The 18204-nt window shown below is 40.3% G+C and overlaps 1 protein-coding gene across 1 annotated transcript in view; it reads left to right on the top strand.

Annotated features, from left to right (window-relative positions):
- The first annotated feature begins 1013 nt into the window (after nt 1-1013).
- Nucleotides 1014-18204, top strand: part of DLC1 (DLC1 Rho GTPase activating protein) — a 437897-nt gene continuing 420706 nt past the window's right edge. Inside the window, exon 1 of the mRNA XM_089669291.1 lies at nt 1014-2042. Coding sequence (XP_089525417.1) covers nt 1029-2042 — 1014 coding nt within the window. The 5' untranslated portion in view covers nt 1014-1028. The remainder of the gene's footprint in view (nt 2043-18204) is intronic.

The following is an 18204-nucleotide window of genomic DNA, read 5'->3' as shown; positions in this document are numbered from 1 at the left end:
TCCTCTCCGACGATCGGTGTTCCACAGTGTCCGGAGGACACAGCGGGCACCGGATCGTGGTGCTGCGCGCTTCCAGGGAGTGTGCACAAGCAGGAGTGGGGATGCCTTTTATAAACAGCCACCCGACCCTGCACTGCCACTGTCCGGCGGTTTATATACATGGGCCGGACGGGAAGTGGTTAAGGGAATCCTTTGGGGATCTACAGGTCACCAGGACTAGTGTCTCCATTGGAAGATTTCACCTCTATCACTTTTCTGGGGGCAACCCAAAATTTGGGATTTTCTTTACTTTCACTTTCAATGATAATGGTAAATAAGACAAATAGAGAGGGTGAATCTCACTAACGGGGGCACAGACAACAATAGAAATTAATAGGGGTTCTAATCACTTTCCACTCTATCCAAAACAACACGTTTTGCCTTTAGTTATACTTTAAGCAACTGCCCTACCTTTGTGTGAGTTGCTTCAACTTATAGGCCTTTATTTTACATGTTCTTTATTGCAATTTATATGCAGAATTGAACAGCTCTTCCAAGAAGGACTTTTCTTCTGCTTAAAAACATTTATTGTAAATTCAAGTAAGAACATTTTTAATAGAATTTGTTTTTCTATTATAAATAGTATGCACAATGTCAAACAAATGCTGCATATTATATGTTCCTCAATAAATATAAAGGAAATGTATGCAAGACATGAATGGAACCCTCGCTGGGTTTGTTTAGTTAATTTGCAAGGTAATGGTAACTAGACGGTTTGTACAGTCATAAGGTTTTATAGAGTGTAAATGCATAAAAAGAGTTATCCTATGACTAAAATAAAATGAATCATATTGTGAAAAAGTTGGCACACAGCAATATGTGTGGCTCCACAAGAACAGTCTCTTTTCATTCAAACAAAGGTTTCTGTATTGCTAGTTCATAGTTTGTCAACATTTCAACCATAATTAATTTAACTTCTTGTTTTTTGCAGATGATACTTTACCCGGTCAATTCCCTGGTTCTTCACGGCTTTCCCATATTTCAGTCACATGTTTTGCTGTCTGCAATGTTTATCTGGAGCTTTGTTTTGTGATATGTCTGTAGTTATTCAAAGAAGCTGGGAAGACCATGTAACTCAATGGACAGGATTTTCTTCTAGTTTTGGCTGTGATACGCTATGCTGCAATGGATTTAAAGAGCATAATTTAATGTCAACTATGGAAGAACTTGGAAATTCCACAGAAGAACAAGAGGAGAAGCTTTCGTTATCAGACGATGGAGATTTACTGGACTGCGCTGGCCATCTTGGTCCCCAGGTCTCCAAGGAACTTGATGAAAATGATAACCTAGATATGGAAAATCAATGTGCATCTTCCAACATCAACCAAGAAGCCATGTTTTGCTTCTCAGCTAGTGATGGAGAACATACCTTAACAGATGACATATGTGTTCCTTGTCAGAAAGAAAATAACCCACTGGACATGACCTTATCAGAGAACAACACTACTGAGGATTGTGACAAACAGAGTAGATCCAATGATATTATTGCTGGTGTAGAAGAGGACAAGCTTGCAGAAGAGAGACATATGGATGAAACCAAAAACGATGATTTGAATGTGTTAAAGGAAATGTCTATAAAAGATTCTGGAAAATATACATGTGATGATAGAGATTTGGAGGAAATTGATTTGCCTGGCAGAGAACAGCTGCTACGTTCTGCTAGAGTTGCACAACAGCGCAGAAAATCTGATGTTTCAATAGATGGTAAGGGACAGAACATCTTTGATGAAGAGTCAGATGACCCATCTGACAGTCCATTTACTTGTGTTTCTTCTCAGCTGGAAGCAAAAACAGGGTCTGAATATTGCAGTGGGTCATATACTCTCTGCCAAGAAGGGGATAATGCTCAGCATCATGATAATACTACAAGTGATGGGTTACATGTTTCAAAAGAAGACTTTCAAGGAGCAAGCTCAAAAGATAGTGTCCAGTGTTTACAACTCAAGGATAATATTTCTGCTTATGAGGATATTTATGGCCACGTTAGGCTACGTAGAAAAAAGGTAAGAAATGGTCTTATTATGTTTGTCTATAGCTACAAATAAGTAATTGATTAAAATATGCATTCATGTGGCTACAATATTCATAACATGTACATAAAGACTATATATACTGTATATATATATATATATATATATATATTTTTTTTTTTTTTTTATTACATGTACTTACATAGTGGCATCAATTTACACAGCGCCATATATATATATATATATATATATATATATATATATATATATATATATATAGTGAAGAAAATAAGTATTTGATCCCCTGCTGATTTTGAATGTTTGCCCACTCACAAAGAAATGATCAGTCTAAAAATCAATTGGTAGGTGTATTGTAACACTGAGAGACAGAATTGCAACAAGAAATTCAAAAGAAATGCATGTCTAACAAATGATGCACTGATTTGCATGTTCATGAAGTAAATAAGTATTTGATCCCCTTCACAAAACATGACTTAGTACTTGGTGGCAAATCCCTTGTTGGCAATCACAGAGGTCAGATGTTTCCTGTAGTTGGCAACCAGGTTTGCCCACATCTCAGGAGGGATTTTGGCCCACTCCTCTTGGCAGATCCTCTCCAAGTCATTAAGGTTTGGTGGTTGACGTTTGGCAACTCAAACGTTCAGCTCCCTCCACAGATTTTCAATCAGATTAAGGTCTAGAGACTGGCTAGGCCACTCCAGGACCTTAATGTGCTTCTTCTTGAGCCACTCCTTTGTTGCCTTGGCTGTGTGTTTTGAGTCATTGTCATGCTGGAAACACCCATCCATGACCCATTTTCAATGCACTGGCTGAGGAAAGAAGGTTTTCACCCAAGATTTGATGGTACATTGCCCCATCAATCATCCCTTTGATGCAGTGCAGTTGTCCTGTTCCCTTAGCAGAAAAACACCCCCAAATTTTAACATTAATAAAAATGCTAAAAATGTGCAAGGTATGTGCTGGACAAGAAGGGATGAGGAAGAAAGAGGGGAGGGGGAAGGAGGGGTCCACAAGCTGGTTGCCACAGAACAGTGGTGAGAATACCCCAGTGTGCTGCATGATAGTCACTAAGCAACATGAGTATAATAGATATAAATTATAAAAGATATGAAGCGTATTTAGAAAACAAGACTAAGTAATAGATGGATAAACTTAATAGATAATTTATGAGAACGGATATCCATCCACTCTCACTGATGAAGCTCAATCACTCTACAATACAGGTCCCAACAACACTCATCGTCATCCTGTAGAGATGAACCCCATTATCAGATTTACCACCCAATTCCATAGTCATCATACATATATGGAAAACATATGCGGAAACACTGGTCCTTACTGTTACAAGACCCACATTTGCTCAACAGCATACTCACCAAACCCAGGTTTGCTTACCGAAAGGCCAGTAATATCAAAAGCAAACTAGCGCCCAGTAAACTAAAACCCATTAAGTCAGACACTGTCCCCCTGCGGTTATTCTCTATTTCTGGTATGTGTTGATTCAACAAACCACTTTGTCTAACATGCCCAATTGTCCAACATGGTCAAAAAGATTTCAATACCAAAGGCAAAACATACAAGATCATTGCATTCCACACATGTTCCTCAGAATTTGGGGTTTACTGTTTGGCATGCCCCTGCGTCCTATATTATCTAGGTAGAACCATCCACACTCTACGGAAACATTTTCTCGGTTCTTGGCATCAGTCTTGAAGAAGAAGCTCTGCGCATGCTCCGAAACGTGTCACCACTCCATGCCCATGTCACTTCCGGTTTGCTTTCCCCCTGGATAGCGTGCACTCCTGTGTATGTTCCAGCAGCTCCGGAAGAGCGGAGGCCATATTTGTCATCCCATCCTCAGCTCCCCCTGCAGCTGCTGGTCTGCACAGCGGGTTCTTGCTTGGTAGATAGAGCCCCCGCATCATGATGGATTATACAGAGCCTGGTTTTACTGCCACTTTGTAAGTGTTTTTAACCATTGTCATTAAAGTGAATTTGGATATACTGCACTTACAAGCGCCTTCTTGTCTCATCCTCCTAGGTTGATTAAAGTGACTGCTAGCATTCCCATTCAGATCTGTGTTTAACTTCCTCATATCAGAGCTAAGAAGGCTTTTATGCAATTTTGTCTCAAGTGATTTACATAAACACATTAAAACTAGTGATGGGGTTCAGGTATGGGTTGAGCAGCAAATTGCTGTGAATCATGGGCAATTTGTGTTGGAATGCAAAGATCTTTTTATCTAAGGCCTCTTTCACATGAGTGGTCTGATCATATCTGTCTGTCTGTTTTTCAGACTGACCTGATCGGACCCTTTATTGTCCTCTATGGAGCGGTGTATGTAAATGGGCTTGTGCCCAACCTACCTCCAATTTGATTCAATCCGGCAAAAACAAATTGGAGTGGATCTGTTCCCCTCCATCTGGATGGATCGCATCAGAGGGCAGTCGGTGTAAACAGAAAGCTGGTCTGTTTACATCTGGCTGCCCATAGAGCAGAGCAGGCTGTGTCCATGTCTACTCTTCATAAGCGGAGCAGACCTGGACCTGTCATCTGGTTTCTCAGTTCATCTCAGCAGGTGATCAGCGGACAGATCCCCTGCTGAGAAAAAAACAGATTCAGCCCATGTGAAAGGGGCCTTAATGCTACTGATGTGTGTCATGCAGCTTCTTTACAGCCTCTCCAAATGCACTACAGTTATAATAGGATGCATGTGTTTTTTCACAGGACACATTTCTTAATTTTTGTCAAGTTAAACTGATTTATTTCACAGCCTGTTCCTATCCACATACAATTCGATGATAGTTGGTTGCATGTGTATTTTTCTCAGGGCATATTTCCTAATTGCAGCTGGTAGCAATTTTTTAAAGCCTTTTCTTTAAAAAAAAAAAACATGAGATTGTGGGAGACAGGGGCAGAGTGTTGTCACCTCATAACACAAAGTGCCCATACAAGGACCTTTGTATCAGTATAGCCAGCTGTTAAAGCTTGCATGAGATTTTAGTGGTTTGAGTTACACCTACTTTAAAAAACTATGTTTCTTCTTTAATTGCAGGGCTGGCATATGCTTATTGTGCACACATTGGTACACCCAAAAATCATTTTAAGGAATATCTGTCCACATAAACGGACTGATAGCCCTTCAGTTGTCAACACTTACTGTACATTCTAATATATGGGGTATTTTCCCTTTTTGGAAAGAAAGGTACGAGAACAGTGTACACCGAAACCACCTCACATTGAATTACTCCCATTCACAGCACCCCTTTCCCCCATCCACACAGATAAAATTAAATTAAGGTATACACAAATTAGGCATACTATTCTTGATTAAAACTGCTGCTTGCCATTTTTATACTACTGTTTTATTTGTGATATCTTAATACTTGTGGGAACTATTCAGCCTTTGCTCTTTATCTCTATTAAATTTAGCCTAGCCTAGCCTAGCCTTGCTATTAAAAATGATCCTGCTGCTGGTCAGTTTTACACTGCTGTGTCATCTGTGGACTCTTGATTCATGTAGTAAAGCCCCTACCTGTGCTATTTCTATTTAATAAAGTTGGACTTAAAATTGCTACTAAAATTGTTCTGCTGCTGGCCATTTATAGTAATAAAGTAAGTATTTTAGTTACAGCCTGGCTAACCCTGCCCGGATTTGCCTGGTCAGGGCAGAGACAGCCTTATAAGAAATAATAAATAAATAGATAAACAAAAATGATCCAAAATATTAATATGTAGTTATTGTAAAAAAAAAAAAGCATAAAAATGTGGTGGTGGTAGAGATTGGGTCTAGTTCAGTGTTTGGCTCTCAGCACTATCAAAGGTCAGGGTTCTGCCCTTTCTATATTTCTTCAGAGAATGTTCACCTCTCACTCCTCGAGTAGAAAGATCTGATCTGGTTTTCTCCACATTTTGGAAATTAAACTTTTTTAGAGACATTCCTCTCTCTAATTTCACCTAGAAGGTGGGATTTCTTGTAGCCATCACCTCTTCAAAGCCATAGCAGGTGGCCTTATTTTGCAAGAAACCCATTGTTTTATTCTTCATTGGGATATGGTGGTGTTGAGGCCTGGACACCTTTGTCACCCAGATCTGCCTCTCTAATTGTTTCATTCCTGAAGGGGGATTTGAGGAAGGACAAGGCAGCCTGTTGCTGTAAGATTTATCTGTTATCTGTTTGCAGGTGTCAACCCTTACCCATGCTTTCTGTATATAATTCTTCCCACTAATTTTGCTGCTGCCTGTCTTCCCCCCCCCCCCCTTATTGTTGAAGGGTGGGCAGCCTTTGGTATGTTAGGCCTAGGACTTTATTTTTATAACGGTAATATACAGTTTGCATTGCTGTCCCTGCCTGTGTTGGCTTCACCAGGACAGGACTTAGGCACACTGGATGTTTTAAATAGTGCTGTTAGGGGTGTCTGGCAATTTTTTTCTGCTTATCAATGCCTCTGTCCATGGACACATAGGCATTTAGAGGAGCTTAGAGGCAGGGATGTTTAGAGAAAGAAAACACTGTCAGTGCGTCTTGATGCATGTAAACTCATGTAAACGCATCTAAAAATGTGTTAACTCCCCTAAATATACCTAAATGTGTTACATTGATTTACAAACATCAGCGTTTTTTTCTGCCAAAATGCTGCTGCCAGGAGGAAAGGCATCTATGAGAGATGGACAAACATTCAGTCTGAATGGGGCCTTAAAAGGAAAAACATTAAAAATTAAAATAAAAATTTAAACACTGTATATGAATATTAAAATGTGTAAAAAATTCTATATAACTGCCAGTAAATTGGGCCTAGTCTTGCTATTTTACATTTCCTTGAGGCTGACCAATTTTATACTGCTGTCATCTATAGTCTTTTAAGTTTTGCAATGTATCTGCCCGTACTTCTTCTCCCTAGTACATTTTGAGCAATTCTGCCTGTCCAGTCTCTTGCTTTTTTCATCTATCATGAATAGGACTTTGTTATAAAATGTTAAAAAGCAAACAGCCCTCAAATGTCTGTTTGATTTTACTTTTATATTTTTCTTTTATGTTCATAGAAATAGGTGAAGTTGAATAAAAAGATTTTAGTTTCTTATATCTAGTTCTACCCCTGATTGATAAGAAATACAATTCTAGTTTCATTTATGGAGAATTTCTCTCATTTGATGTTAAAAAAGTTGTCCAGCACCTTGGCCCTCTTTCTTCTCCTCACCACCACCACCCCACACCCCAATGTTCTTCTTCCTTAACACCAGCACCCCAACGTTCCTCCTCACCACCAGAACCCCAACATTTCTCTTAACTGCCACTATCCCAAATCTCCTCCTTATATTCCTCCTCAACCTCATGCTATTCCACATGTAAGAAGGCAGGGATGACCTTTTCTGGAACATAATGGCAACTGGCCTATTGCCCTCCAGAAAATAATAATGGCAATTGGGCACTTGACACTGATGGAGCACAGTGTCAAAACGCAGAGTTTTGTATGGCTGACATAAGACATGGGGTGTATGAGGTACATTTTGTTTTTGACACTGTAAAACTGATGCTTAAAAAAAAAAATGAAAAAAAGCAGTTTGTGAAGCAGCCCTGGGGATAGCAGCACTAAAATAAATATGCTGACTCCTTATAGCCATCTAATGGTTCAAAGGCAGGGAAATTAAATTGGCTACTCTCTGCCCAGAAGGACGAGGAAAGGAATTGCTATGTGCCCTTGAATAGGAAGAGTAGAAAAGGGGCATTTTAGCAGTCACTAAAAAAATGCCTGCTATGTGCCTTTGAGAAGGAGGAGGATAGGGGCAAATTAGCAGTCCTCAAGAAAATGGCTCTAAGTCCACTTGAGGAGGAGAAACTAAGTAAATGGAACTGGCAGCTATGTGCCATTAAAGGATAAGTTCCCTTTTATGGAAAAATAATAAATGTTTATATTTTTTGCAGGAAAAATATTTATTATTTTTTTACTGGAGCCTGCAGTGGATTGCAGATGCAATGTCATGTTCCTGAAGACACTGCCTTAAACTCTATGTCCAAAAGTCTGTACATGCTGTCAGTTCCAGAGCTGTAGAAAGTGTAACCAACACTTGCAGGCAAGTGAATGCTCTATGCCTGAGAGGAGTAAAAAAAAAGAAGCTTTGTCAGCCATTTAAACATCTGCTTATGGGTTGAAAAAAAAATCCAGCTCCCAAGAACTATTCCAGATTGCTTCTCTGAAACATTTGCTGTTGAAGGAAGATTTGAGGGAAGGTGTATTCAATTGATTAACTTTTGCTTCTGTTTACCTATCCCCCTGGCCATATAATTCCCCCTCCCCACCACCCCCCATTTCTTTAACTGCCTGTCCTTCCTCCTGCTGATCACTGATGCAAAGCTCCAGTACAAAAAAAGAAAAAAAAAGATATAGATATATATATATATCTATATCTATAGATATATATATCTATGCATATATAAATGCACATTTTTCCATTCAAAAAGAATGTGCATCTATTATTATTATTTTTTTTGAAGGTGAACTTAGCCTTTAATTGTCCTGAGTCATTTTATATCTTTGGGTACGATCTGCTTTCCTCCCGTAAACACTTCAAGTCCGGACACTTTCACCCCCTTCCTGTCCAGGCCAATTTTCAGCTTTCAGCGCTATCACACTTTGAATGACAGATAAAGCTTTATTTTGGTGGTATTTATTCACCACTGGGACTTTTATTTGTTAAATTTGGAAAAAAAGTGTTTTTCTTATAAAATTTTGCAAATAAATAATATTTCATCATAAATCTTGGCCAAAATGTATTCAGTTATCCTTTTAGTAAAAAAAAAATAACCCAAATTAGTTTATAACCAAAAATTATAATTCTCAAAAAAAAGTTTTACATTTTTATTTAATTTTTTTATATTATTATTTATGGGTTTTTTTCTACATACTGTCACCCTAGCATGGTGACACTGTACTACTTTTGGGGGGTGATGAAGATTTTTTTTTTTTCTACACTGATTGCTTTTACACCCATAAAGACTGTAAAAGCAATCATTTCTCCTTCTCTCTGGCTGCATTCTTGCAGCCATTGAGAACTACTGTGTGTGCTGTGATTGGTCACAGCTTGTCACATGGTACAAGGCTGTTGTGAATAGCCTTGTACCATGTGACCTCTGTGATCATTCACAGCTTTCATATGTAGTAAGCAATGATGTCAGAAGTGACATCTTGCGTACTAATCTGCATGTGATCACTGATTGGCCAATCAATGATCACATGATTGGGACCACGCAGGTCCCGTGCGCCGATCGGTGTTCCATTGTGCCCGGAGGAGGACACAGCGGGCACCGGATTGTCTATAAACGGCCAGACAGCAAGTGGTTAAGTATGATGTCCATTTTATTATGATGAATGCTGGAATATATTTTTGTATTTTGGCAGTTATTAAGTTATTTACTGTTAATAAATTACATAAGTGTATTGTCAGCTCAATAAAAAACTATTGTGGGATTTTCTCTTAATACAAATCATGTGTTATATTGATGATGGTGCATGAACTGGAAGAATAATTCTTCTTATGTAGAGATATTTAAAATGAAACATTTTAAAGTGATTAAGCTCCTTAAAGCTGAACTCTATGCACATACAGATGGCACAAAGTAAAGGAATTCTGTGGTCATGACATATACGTTTGTTTTATAACATTAACATTGTGACATCAATACAAACAGTAGTTAGATTTAACAATCCTATATACTGTAAGCTTACTTGAAAAATCTCCTTTCATGTTGTTAGTTCTGCCTTTCTGCTGGCCATCTCTTTCTATACCTTCCTGGATTCCCTGCAAGCTTTGCAGCTTCCTCTCTGCTATTTGTTTTTAATTTCTATGGACTACATATCCCATGGAACCTTACTGCCTGCAAGTTGTGATTCCTGTACTAACTCCACCTCCTGAAACTTTTCTCTGCACCTTTGTAGTTCAGAAGGCAGGCTCTGTGAAATGTGTGACACAGCAGTAACTACTCACAGGGTGAAGTGAATATGTGTCACAGAATTCAAGGTAACTGTTAGTCAGAAAGTAAATGTATGGAATATTTCATTTCAAGTAAGGCTATGTTCACACCAGCGTTGTGTGCAGGCGGCAGACAGGCATTTGGGAAGCGTTTTTACCGCTTCCCAAACTCCCCTGACAATTCTGCACATTGCAGCACATGGTGCTGTTGTAACGGGAGCATTAGCGTCGCGGCAAAACGGACGCCTCTGGTCGAGTCAGGAGGCGTTGAAGCCTCCTATTCTAGTCTATGGTGCCGCTCCGCAAACGCCCGGCTGGCGTTTGCGGCGTGGTTGCGACGCAGTTGCGGGGCGTTTGTGGAGTGGTAACACCATTTAAACTTCATTATAGGCGTTTGCGGAGCTCCGCAAACACCTAGCAACCGCCGCTAAACTGCGCATGCTGCGTTTGCGGAGCATTAAAAAATGCTTTGCAAACGCCGGACCAACGCTTGCCAAATGCCATAGGGGCATTTGGCAAGCATTGGTAAAACAGTCAAGTGTGAACGAACCCTAAGTTTTCAGACTTCAAGATCTTTTAGGGTAATAGGAGTGGGCTATAATAATTATAATACAATGTGGAAATGAATATATGATTTTACATTTTGATTATAGATAGGACATTTTTCTGCCAGAACATGGCTCCTCTGGTGCTGGCCCCTTGCTCTGCTGCTTACTGCTGTCACTTATAATAGCATAAAGGTAGAATACATAAAGGTAAAAAACCTTGAGCCTTTATGACCACTTTAACCATGGCATGCTGTTTCATTTAACTACAGGACTGTGTTATGTGACAATGTTATGCACAAACAAGAGGCAGTGTGCATTGCTAGCCTGAGGTCAGACAGTTGGCAATGTTTTTTGTTTTTAATCAATTGGCTGTTATTCAGAAAGAAAAAGCAGAACATATGAACAAGAATGAGCTACAAGAAAGCATAGCATATTATAATATCATGTAATACACAGTTTACAAATTAGTTTCGGAGCAAACTCAGTAGTATAATAAAAACATTAGGAAGCATTCAAATAGTAAAACGTTTACAATTTGCAGGTATAATCATCAAATCTGATAGAAAGAAAAGTAAGAACAGAGGAAAATGAAAAGCTAGGAAAGAAAGCAAGAGAATAACAAAAGTAAGGACAGATCTATCTCCTCAAGAGATGCCCAGAAATCACCAGCATGACCCACACGTCCAAAAAAGAAAAAGAGTTATTTGCCCATCAGCCCTTTATATCTTTCTGAAAAAGTGAAAGCATACCAACTGGAACACAATATATGAAACCTGGGAACCATGTCATCAGTCATAGTCAGTGTCCGTTCCAATTCCTGAATAACATTAACCTCTTTTATCCAGTCTTGAATAGAGGAGCTATGAGTGGTCTTCCAATGCCTGGGAATTAAGGACTTAGCCTCATTCAAAAGGTGCCACACCAAGGATCTCTTGTACGATTTAATTGAGCACTCAGAAAAATATGGAGGAGGCAACATTCAGGAGTTAAGGGTAATGCAGTCTCCGTAATAGAGTAGATCAACTCTCGAACTTCATCCCCGAATCGCTTAAGTCGTGGACATTGCCACCAAACATGGAACAAGGAGCCCTCCACTGACTCACAGCGCCAACATAAGCCTGACGTCTGGGGAAATCACCTCTTTAACCTGCCCGGTGTAGCATACCAATGCGTTAACAATTTGTAGGTTTCTTGAATTCTGGTGCTGATGAAGCATTTGTGAGCAAAAATGCAGGCTTTTCTCCATTGGTCATCGGAGAACTCTGCCTGAAAGGCTTATTCACAACCTAGCCAAAAATTGCCATGTGTGACAGAAAGATTGTTTTGAAGCCAAGAGTAGGCCAAAGAGGTGGTTTTGTCAACAGGTTTCCCTTTGAGACATAGTGTTTCTAGAGTCGTAAGAGGTCTGGAGAAGGCTGCCTTCCGTCTGTGGTTGGTCAATTAATTATGTATTTGAAAATAAGTCCAGTATGGGAAAGAAACCTGACCACATATCTATATAAAAAGAATAGCACTATCCTCTCTCAAAACAGACTCCCCATCAAGTTACCACCACAATCCTTCCCCTGAAGTACAAAAAATTCATCAAAGTATAGTAAACTTGATTACCATCTAATCACAATATAGTGTAAACATAATAGCAAACCCCAAAAATTAAATAATCATCCCAAAAAAATAATATAAAAATAAAAATAAAATATAAAATAAATAATAAAAAAATAAATAATAAAAATAAAAAAATAAATAAAATATAAAAAATAAAAAAATATATAAAAAATAAAAATAAATAATAAATTAAAATAAGAAAAAAAGTCACAATTCAAACACCCAAAAAAAATGTCCAAAAAGGAGTCCCAAATTTTCCAAATCTTTATCTGTGATATCTTAATTCTTCATATCTTCCAACATTCTTAGTGATATACTTCAAACCCGATCTTCATATACCTCAAGAAAAAAGAGCTCAACATGTGTGATATCTTCAAAAAAAAGGTTATCTAAACAACCGTGCCACACGTGTTTCATGCACATAGAGAATAAATGTGCCACCATAACCGTGAAAAAGAAGATAACCCTCAGCCTTAGGAGTCAATCCACTGCATACCACCAACGGGAGTTCATAGTTACCCTCAAAGTGATATCAAGGGTCTGAGTATTTCCTTCCACTTTATAGGTATTCTTTCAGCCTTTCCAGCCACTTCCCACAGACCTCAATAACAGACCATGGATCAGTATATATCAAAAAACTTATAGCACTTTATTGTAGCAACTTACATTCAAGTAAGATGACATCAGCTTCACAAACGGTATGTTCACAATCCTTCCTCTCATCGCAAGTGTACAGATTGCCACACTATTTCACCTCCGAAGGAGGAGCGATTGCCGTGGGTTCCCAGTCCCTCAAAACCCCATGAGGATTGCAATAAACACATCCGCATGCACCAGGATCAAAGATGGCCATCGCCGCACTTCCGGAAGAGCGTACCTACGTCACCACGTCACGTGCCCCGGGGCACGTGACGTGGTGACGTAGGTACGCTCTTCCGGAAGTGCGGCGACGGCCATCTTTGATCCTGGTGCATGCGGATGTGTTTATTGCAATCCTCATGGGGTTTTGAGGGACTGGGAACCCACGGCAATCGCTCCTCCTTCGGAGGTGAAATAGTGTGGCAATCTGTACACTTGCGATGAGAGGAAGGATTGTGAACATACCGTTTGTGAAGCTGATGTCATCTTACTTGAATGTAAGTTGCTACAATAAAGTGCTATAAGTTTTTTGATATATACTGATCCATGGTCTGTTATTGAGGTCTGTGGGAAGTGGCTGGAAAGGCTGAAAGAATACCTATAAAGTGGAAGGAAATACTCAGACCCTTGATATCACTTTGAGGGTAACTATGAACTCCCGTTGGTGATATGCAGTGGATTGACTCCTAAGGCTGAGGGTTATCTTCTTTTTCACGGTTATGGTGGCACATTTATTCTCTATGTGCATGAAACACGTGTGGCACGGTTGTTTAGATAACCTTTTTTTGAAGATATCACACATGTTGAGCTCTTTTTTCTTGAGGTATATGAAGATCGGGTTTGAAGTATATCACTAAGAATGTTGGAAGATATGAAGAATTAAGATATCACAGATAAAGATTTGGAAAATTTGGGACTCCTTTTTGGACATTTTTTTTGGGTGTTTGAATTGTGACTTTTTTTCTTATTTTAATTTATTATTTATTTTTATTTTTTATATATTTTTTTATTTTTTATATTTTATTTATTTTTTTATTTTTATTATTTATTTTTTTATTATTTATTTTATATTTTATTTTTATTTTTATTTTTATTTTTATATTATTTTTTTGGGATGATTATTTAATTTTTGGGGTTTGCTATTATGTTTACACTATATTGTGATTAGATGGTAATCAAGTTTACTATACTGACCACATATCTACTGAAGCTTTCCTTTGGACCTAACTCCCCCTAGCTTGAGACAATGAGTCACCAATAGAGATAGACCCGACTTGTGCACCGAAATCACTCTACATTACAACACAGGGGGAAACTCGGGATTATCAGCAATGGGAGTGAGGGGGCCTGGAGCACTAGCAAAACACTCAACCTTCGCAAGATCATGATACGCATCTAAAGTTGCACCAAGGGATGAGCCAGACGCTTCGAGTAAGTAGACTTTGACAACCATGGTGAAAATCTTAAAGGAGCTGAAGAATAGAAGCTTTCAAGAGAAACCCAGTGTTTATGTATGGAGTGACAATTCCAGTCTATGATTCTGGTAATGTGAGTAGCATAATAATACTTTTTAAAGTCTGGCAACCCCATACCACCAGAACTTTTAGTGCACGTGATTAGTTGAAATCGAATCTGTGGTTTTTTATTGGCCCACACAAAGGCTCTATGAGCCTGTTTTAATTGCTTTAAAAAGATGGAGGGGCACCTAATAGGGACTGTATTCATACAGTACAGTATTCGAGGGAGAATATTCATTTTGATGATCGCTGCTCTGCCAAACCAGAAGAAGGTTTTCGCATGCCAGATTTCAAGATCGTTCCGAATCTTGCGTAATAAGGGGACAGCATTTTGCTTGTACAAATCCTCCAAATTTGGAGTAAGCCAAATGCCTAAATAGTTAAGCGCTAGAGGGACCCACTTAAAAGAGCAATTTCGCTTAATGAGGGCTAAGGAGGAAGAGCAGACAGTTAAATTTAGGGCCTCTGAGTGTAGTTAATTTTCAAATTCGAGAGGAAATGGTAGCAGTCAAATAAGCTCAAAATGTTAGGCACGGATATGTGGAGTTGGGATATGAAAAATAACAGGTCATCCGCGTATGCCGTCGTTTTGTAAGTCTCATTGTTAGTGTGAAATCCATGAATTGCCTCATTTTGCTGAAACAGCCGAATGAAGGGTTCAAGGGCGAGGATGAACAGAAGGGGAGACAGAGGGCAACCCTGTCTCATTCCATTCTTAATAGTGATATTGTCAGAGAGTGTGCCATTGACTTTGATCTTAGCCGTGGGTGTAAGGGACTTCCCGTGAATAGACGTGCGCATGTGCACAGAAATGCACGATCACGCACACGCACTGTGAAGATGGGAGCCAGACGGACTATTTAAGAAGTACCTCTGCATGTGCTGAGTGCTGACTGGTCTTCAGCTCCCCCCTGTCCTGCTTGTACCTGTGTGATTCCTTTGTTGCTGACCCGGCTTATTCCTCACCTGACTCTGATTGCTCTCCTGATACTGGTTCCTGACTTCGGCTCTGCTCCTGACCTTGGCTTTCCTTCTGATTCTGCTGCCCGACTGTTGATGACCCTGGCTATTCCTATGACATTGCTCCTGTCTCTTACCCTCACTACCTGCCTTGCTCAGGTGCACGCCTGGCAATCTACAAGACCTGCTCTGCTTGTTACTACTGTGCCTGGATCAGAAGATCATCAGTCTTCCAAGGGCATCATCTGCAAGAGCTGCAAACAACTACTGGCGCTCTTGTTCTCCTGGGTCCTAGACTCCCTCTGTTCCAACTCCAGTGGGGGTCAGGGCTAGTGACACAAGTGAGGCCGACCTCATCATTTCAGTCTCCCATCAGGTACGTGACAGTACCAGTCAGCCATTGATGGAGTCTGAAAGGGAGGCCTCTGCAATGGGGGACATCTGTCAATCAATCTCTGCCTTGTCGTACATGGTGCAGAGTTTGCAAAAAAACCTTGAGCATATGGAAAACCAACTACCAACCAAGTCAGATGTCTTAACAGCCATGGGTCCTTCTGCAGTCTCAGACATAACTACCCAGACAGAGCTCAGCATGATTCATGGAACTTCTCCTCCACCAGAACCCCGAGTTCCGATACCTGAGTTTTTTACGGGAGACCGCAGGAAGTTTCGAACCTTTTGTAACTCCTGTGAGCTATACTTTTCTCTGCTACCAAGGACCTTTGCATCACAAGGCACCAGAGTGGGATTCATTATTTCACTCCTTCAGAATGAACCCCAATCCTGGGCACACCACCTTCGTGAGCAACATGATCCGGCTCTGACATCTACGGACTCTTTTATTTTTCCACAGTGTCACAACTTTACGCTGATCCCTTCCTTCTTCAGACTGCTGAATCTATGCTTAGCAAGCTACAGCAAGGCCAAAGGCCTATAGAGGAATATGTCACTGAGTTCCGTATATGGAGTTCCGATACTCAATGGAACGAGTCTGCTCTCCGCCATCAGTTTCGCCTTGGTCTCTCTAACATCTTGAGAGATGAGCTTGCCCGAGTTGGGGTACCAACCAGGCTAGAGGATCTGATAAACCTAGCCATTCAAATCGATCGAAGGCTCCAGGAAAGGCAGGGCGAAAGAGCTAGCAGGGGTGTCCTGATCTGCTCTGAAATAGAGACTCCTGTCCCCTCACCCACTGCTGTCGCATCAGACATACTCTCCAGCAAAAGGGAGCTTCGTAATTCTCCTCATAGGAGCTTTTGGAGACCACCATTATCCTCTGCTGAACGTCTTCGACGAAAAGACTCAAACCTCTGCCTCTACTGTGGAGATGCAGGTCACTATGTACTGACATGTCCAGTGAGACCTCCTAAGCCCTCTTCTAGCTGGTTCCATATGATGCACCCACAAAGAACTAGTCAAACGCACCTTCCCTTCCTTCTTCACTTGCAACTTGCTGGAAGAACTATTTTTGTTTTAGCAATTATAGACTCTGGTGCCTGTAGCTGTTTCATGGATTCTACCTTTGCTCATCAATACAATGTCCCTCTCTGTACCAAGAAACAAAGATTTTCGGTCCATCTGGCTGATGGCTCTGGTATCAGTTCTGGCCCAGTGACGCAAGAGACTATGCCAATCTTCTGCCACTCATCCTCAGGACATCAGGAACTTCTACGTCTGGATGTCATAACCTCACCAATGTTTCCGGTCATCCTCGGCATGCCCTGGCTAAGGGCGCACAACCCATCCATTAACTGGCTCTCCGGGGAAATCCTCTTACTTTCGGAACCATTGCATTCCGAAAGAACCATGCAAAGTGACTACTCTTCTTAGCATCCATCCTGATTCAGAGATGATGAAACTTGTTCCTGCTGTCTACCATGATTACTTGGATGTATTCAACAAAAAGAGTGCCAATGCTCTTCCCCCGTACCGGCCCTACGATTGTCCTATTGAACTCCGACTCGGTGCTGAGATCCCTTTTGGGTGAATTTACCCTCTCTCTGAACTGGAACTAGAGGTCCTTCAGAATTACATAGATGAAAGCCTGGAAAAAGGGTTTATTTGGCCCTCTACATCACCAGTGGGAGCTGGCATCTTCTTTGTCGAAAAGAAAGATCATACTCTTAGACCATGTGTGGACTATCATGATCTAAATAAGATAACAGTCAAGAACCTTTATCCTCTTCCTCTGATTCCTGAATTGTTCCAAAGGCTACGAGGGGCATGTGTCTTTTCAAAACTAGATCTGAAAGGTGCATACAATTTAGTCAGAATTCGGGAAGGGGATGAATGAAAGATGGCCTTTCGAACACGCTTTGGGCACTTTAAATACCTGGTTATGCCATTTGGCCTTTGTAATGCCCCAGCAACATTCCAACATTTCGTTAATGATATATTCCGGGACTATCTTAATTTATTTATCATTGTTTATTTGGTTGACATCCTAGTCTTCTCAAGCTCAATAGAACAACACTGGGACCATGTGAAAAAGATACTGGGTAGGTTACGCCAACATCACCTCTATGCCAAAGCTGAAAAGTGAGAATTTGAGAAACAGGCCATTCAGTTCCTCGGACTTGTGATTTCTCCCGATGGCATTGCTATGGATCCTCAAAAAGTGACCTCTGTATTAGAGTGGCCCTTCCCAGGAGACAGGAAAGTGGTACAACACTTTGTGGGATTTACTAATTTCATTTACTAAATTCATTAAGAACTTTTCCGGTATCATTGCACCAGTAACGCAGTTAACCAGACAACATGTTGCCTTCAAATGGACTCCCGAGGCTCAAGCAGCTTTTGAACAACTAAAGACCTTATTCACCTCTGCTCCTATCTTGAAGCACCCAGATCCTGCTTCAGCTTATGTTCTCGAAGTAGATGCTTCTGAAAATGCTGTTGGAGCTATATTGTCTCAACGACAGGGACCCAAGTCCCTC

This window comes from Staurois parvus, unplaced genomic scaffold, assembly GCF_062004578.1.
Source record: "Staurois parvus isolate SC_StPar_1 unplaced genomic scaffold, SC_StPar_1.0 ptg000071l, whole genome shotgun sequence".
In the NCBI taxonomy this organism is placed as follows: Eukaryota; Metazoa; Chordata; class Amphibia; order Anura; family Ranidae; genus Staurois; species Staurois parvus.
This window is presented reverse-complemented; position numbering and strand designations above follow the sequence as displayed.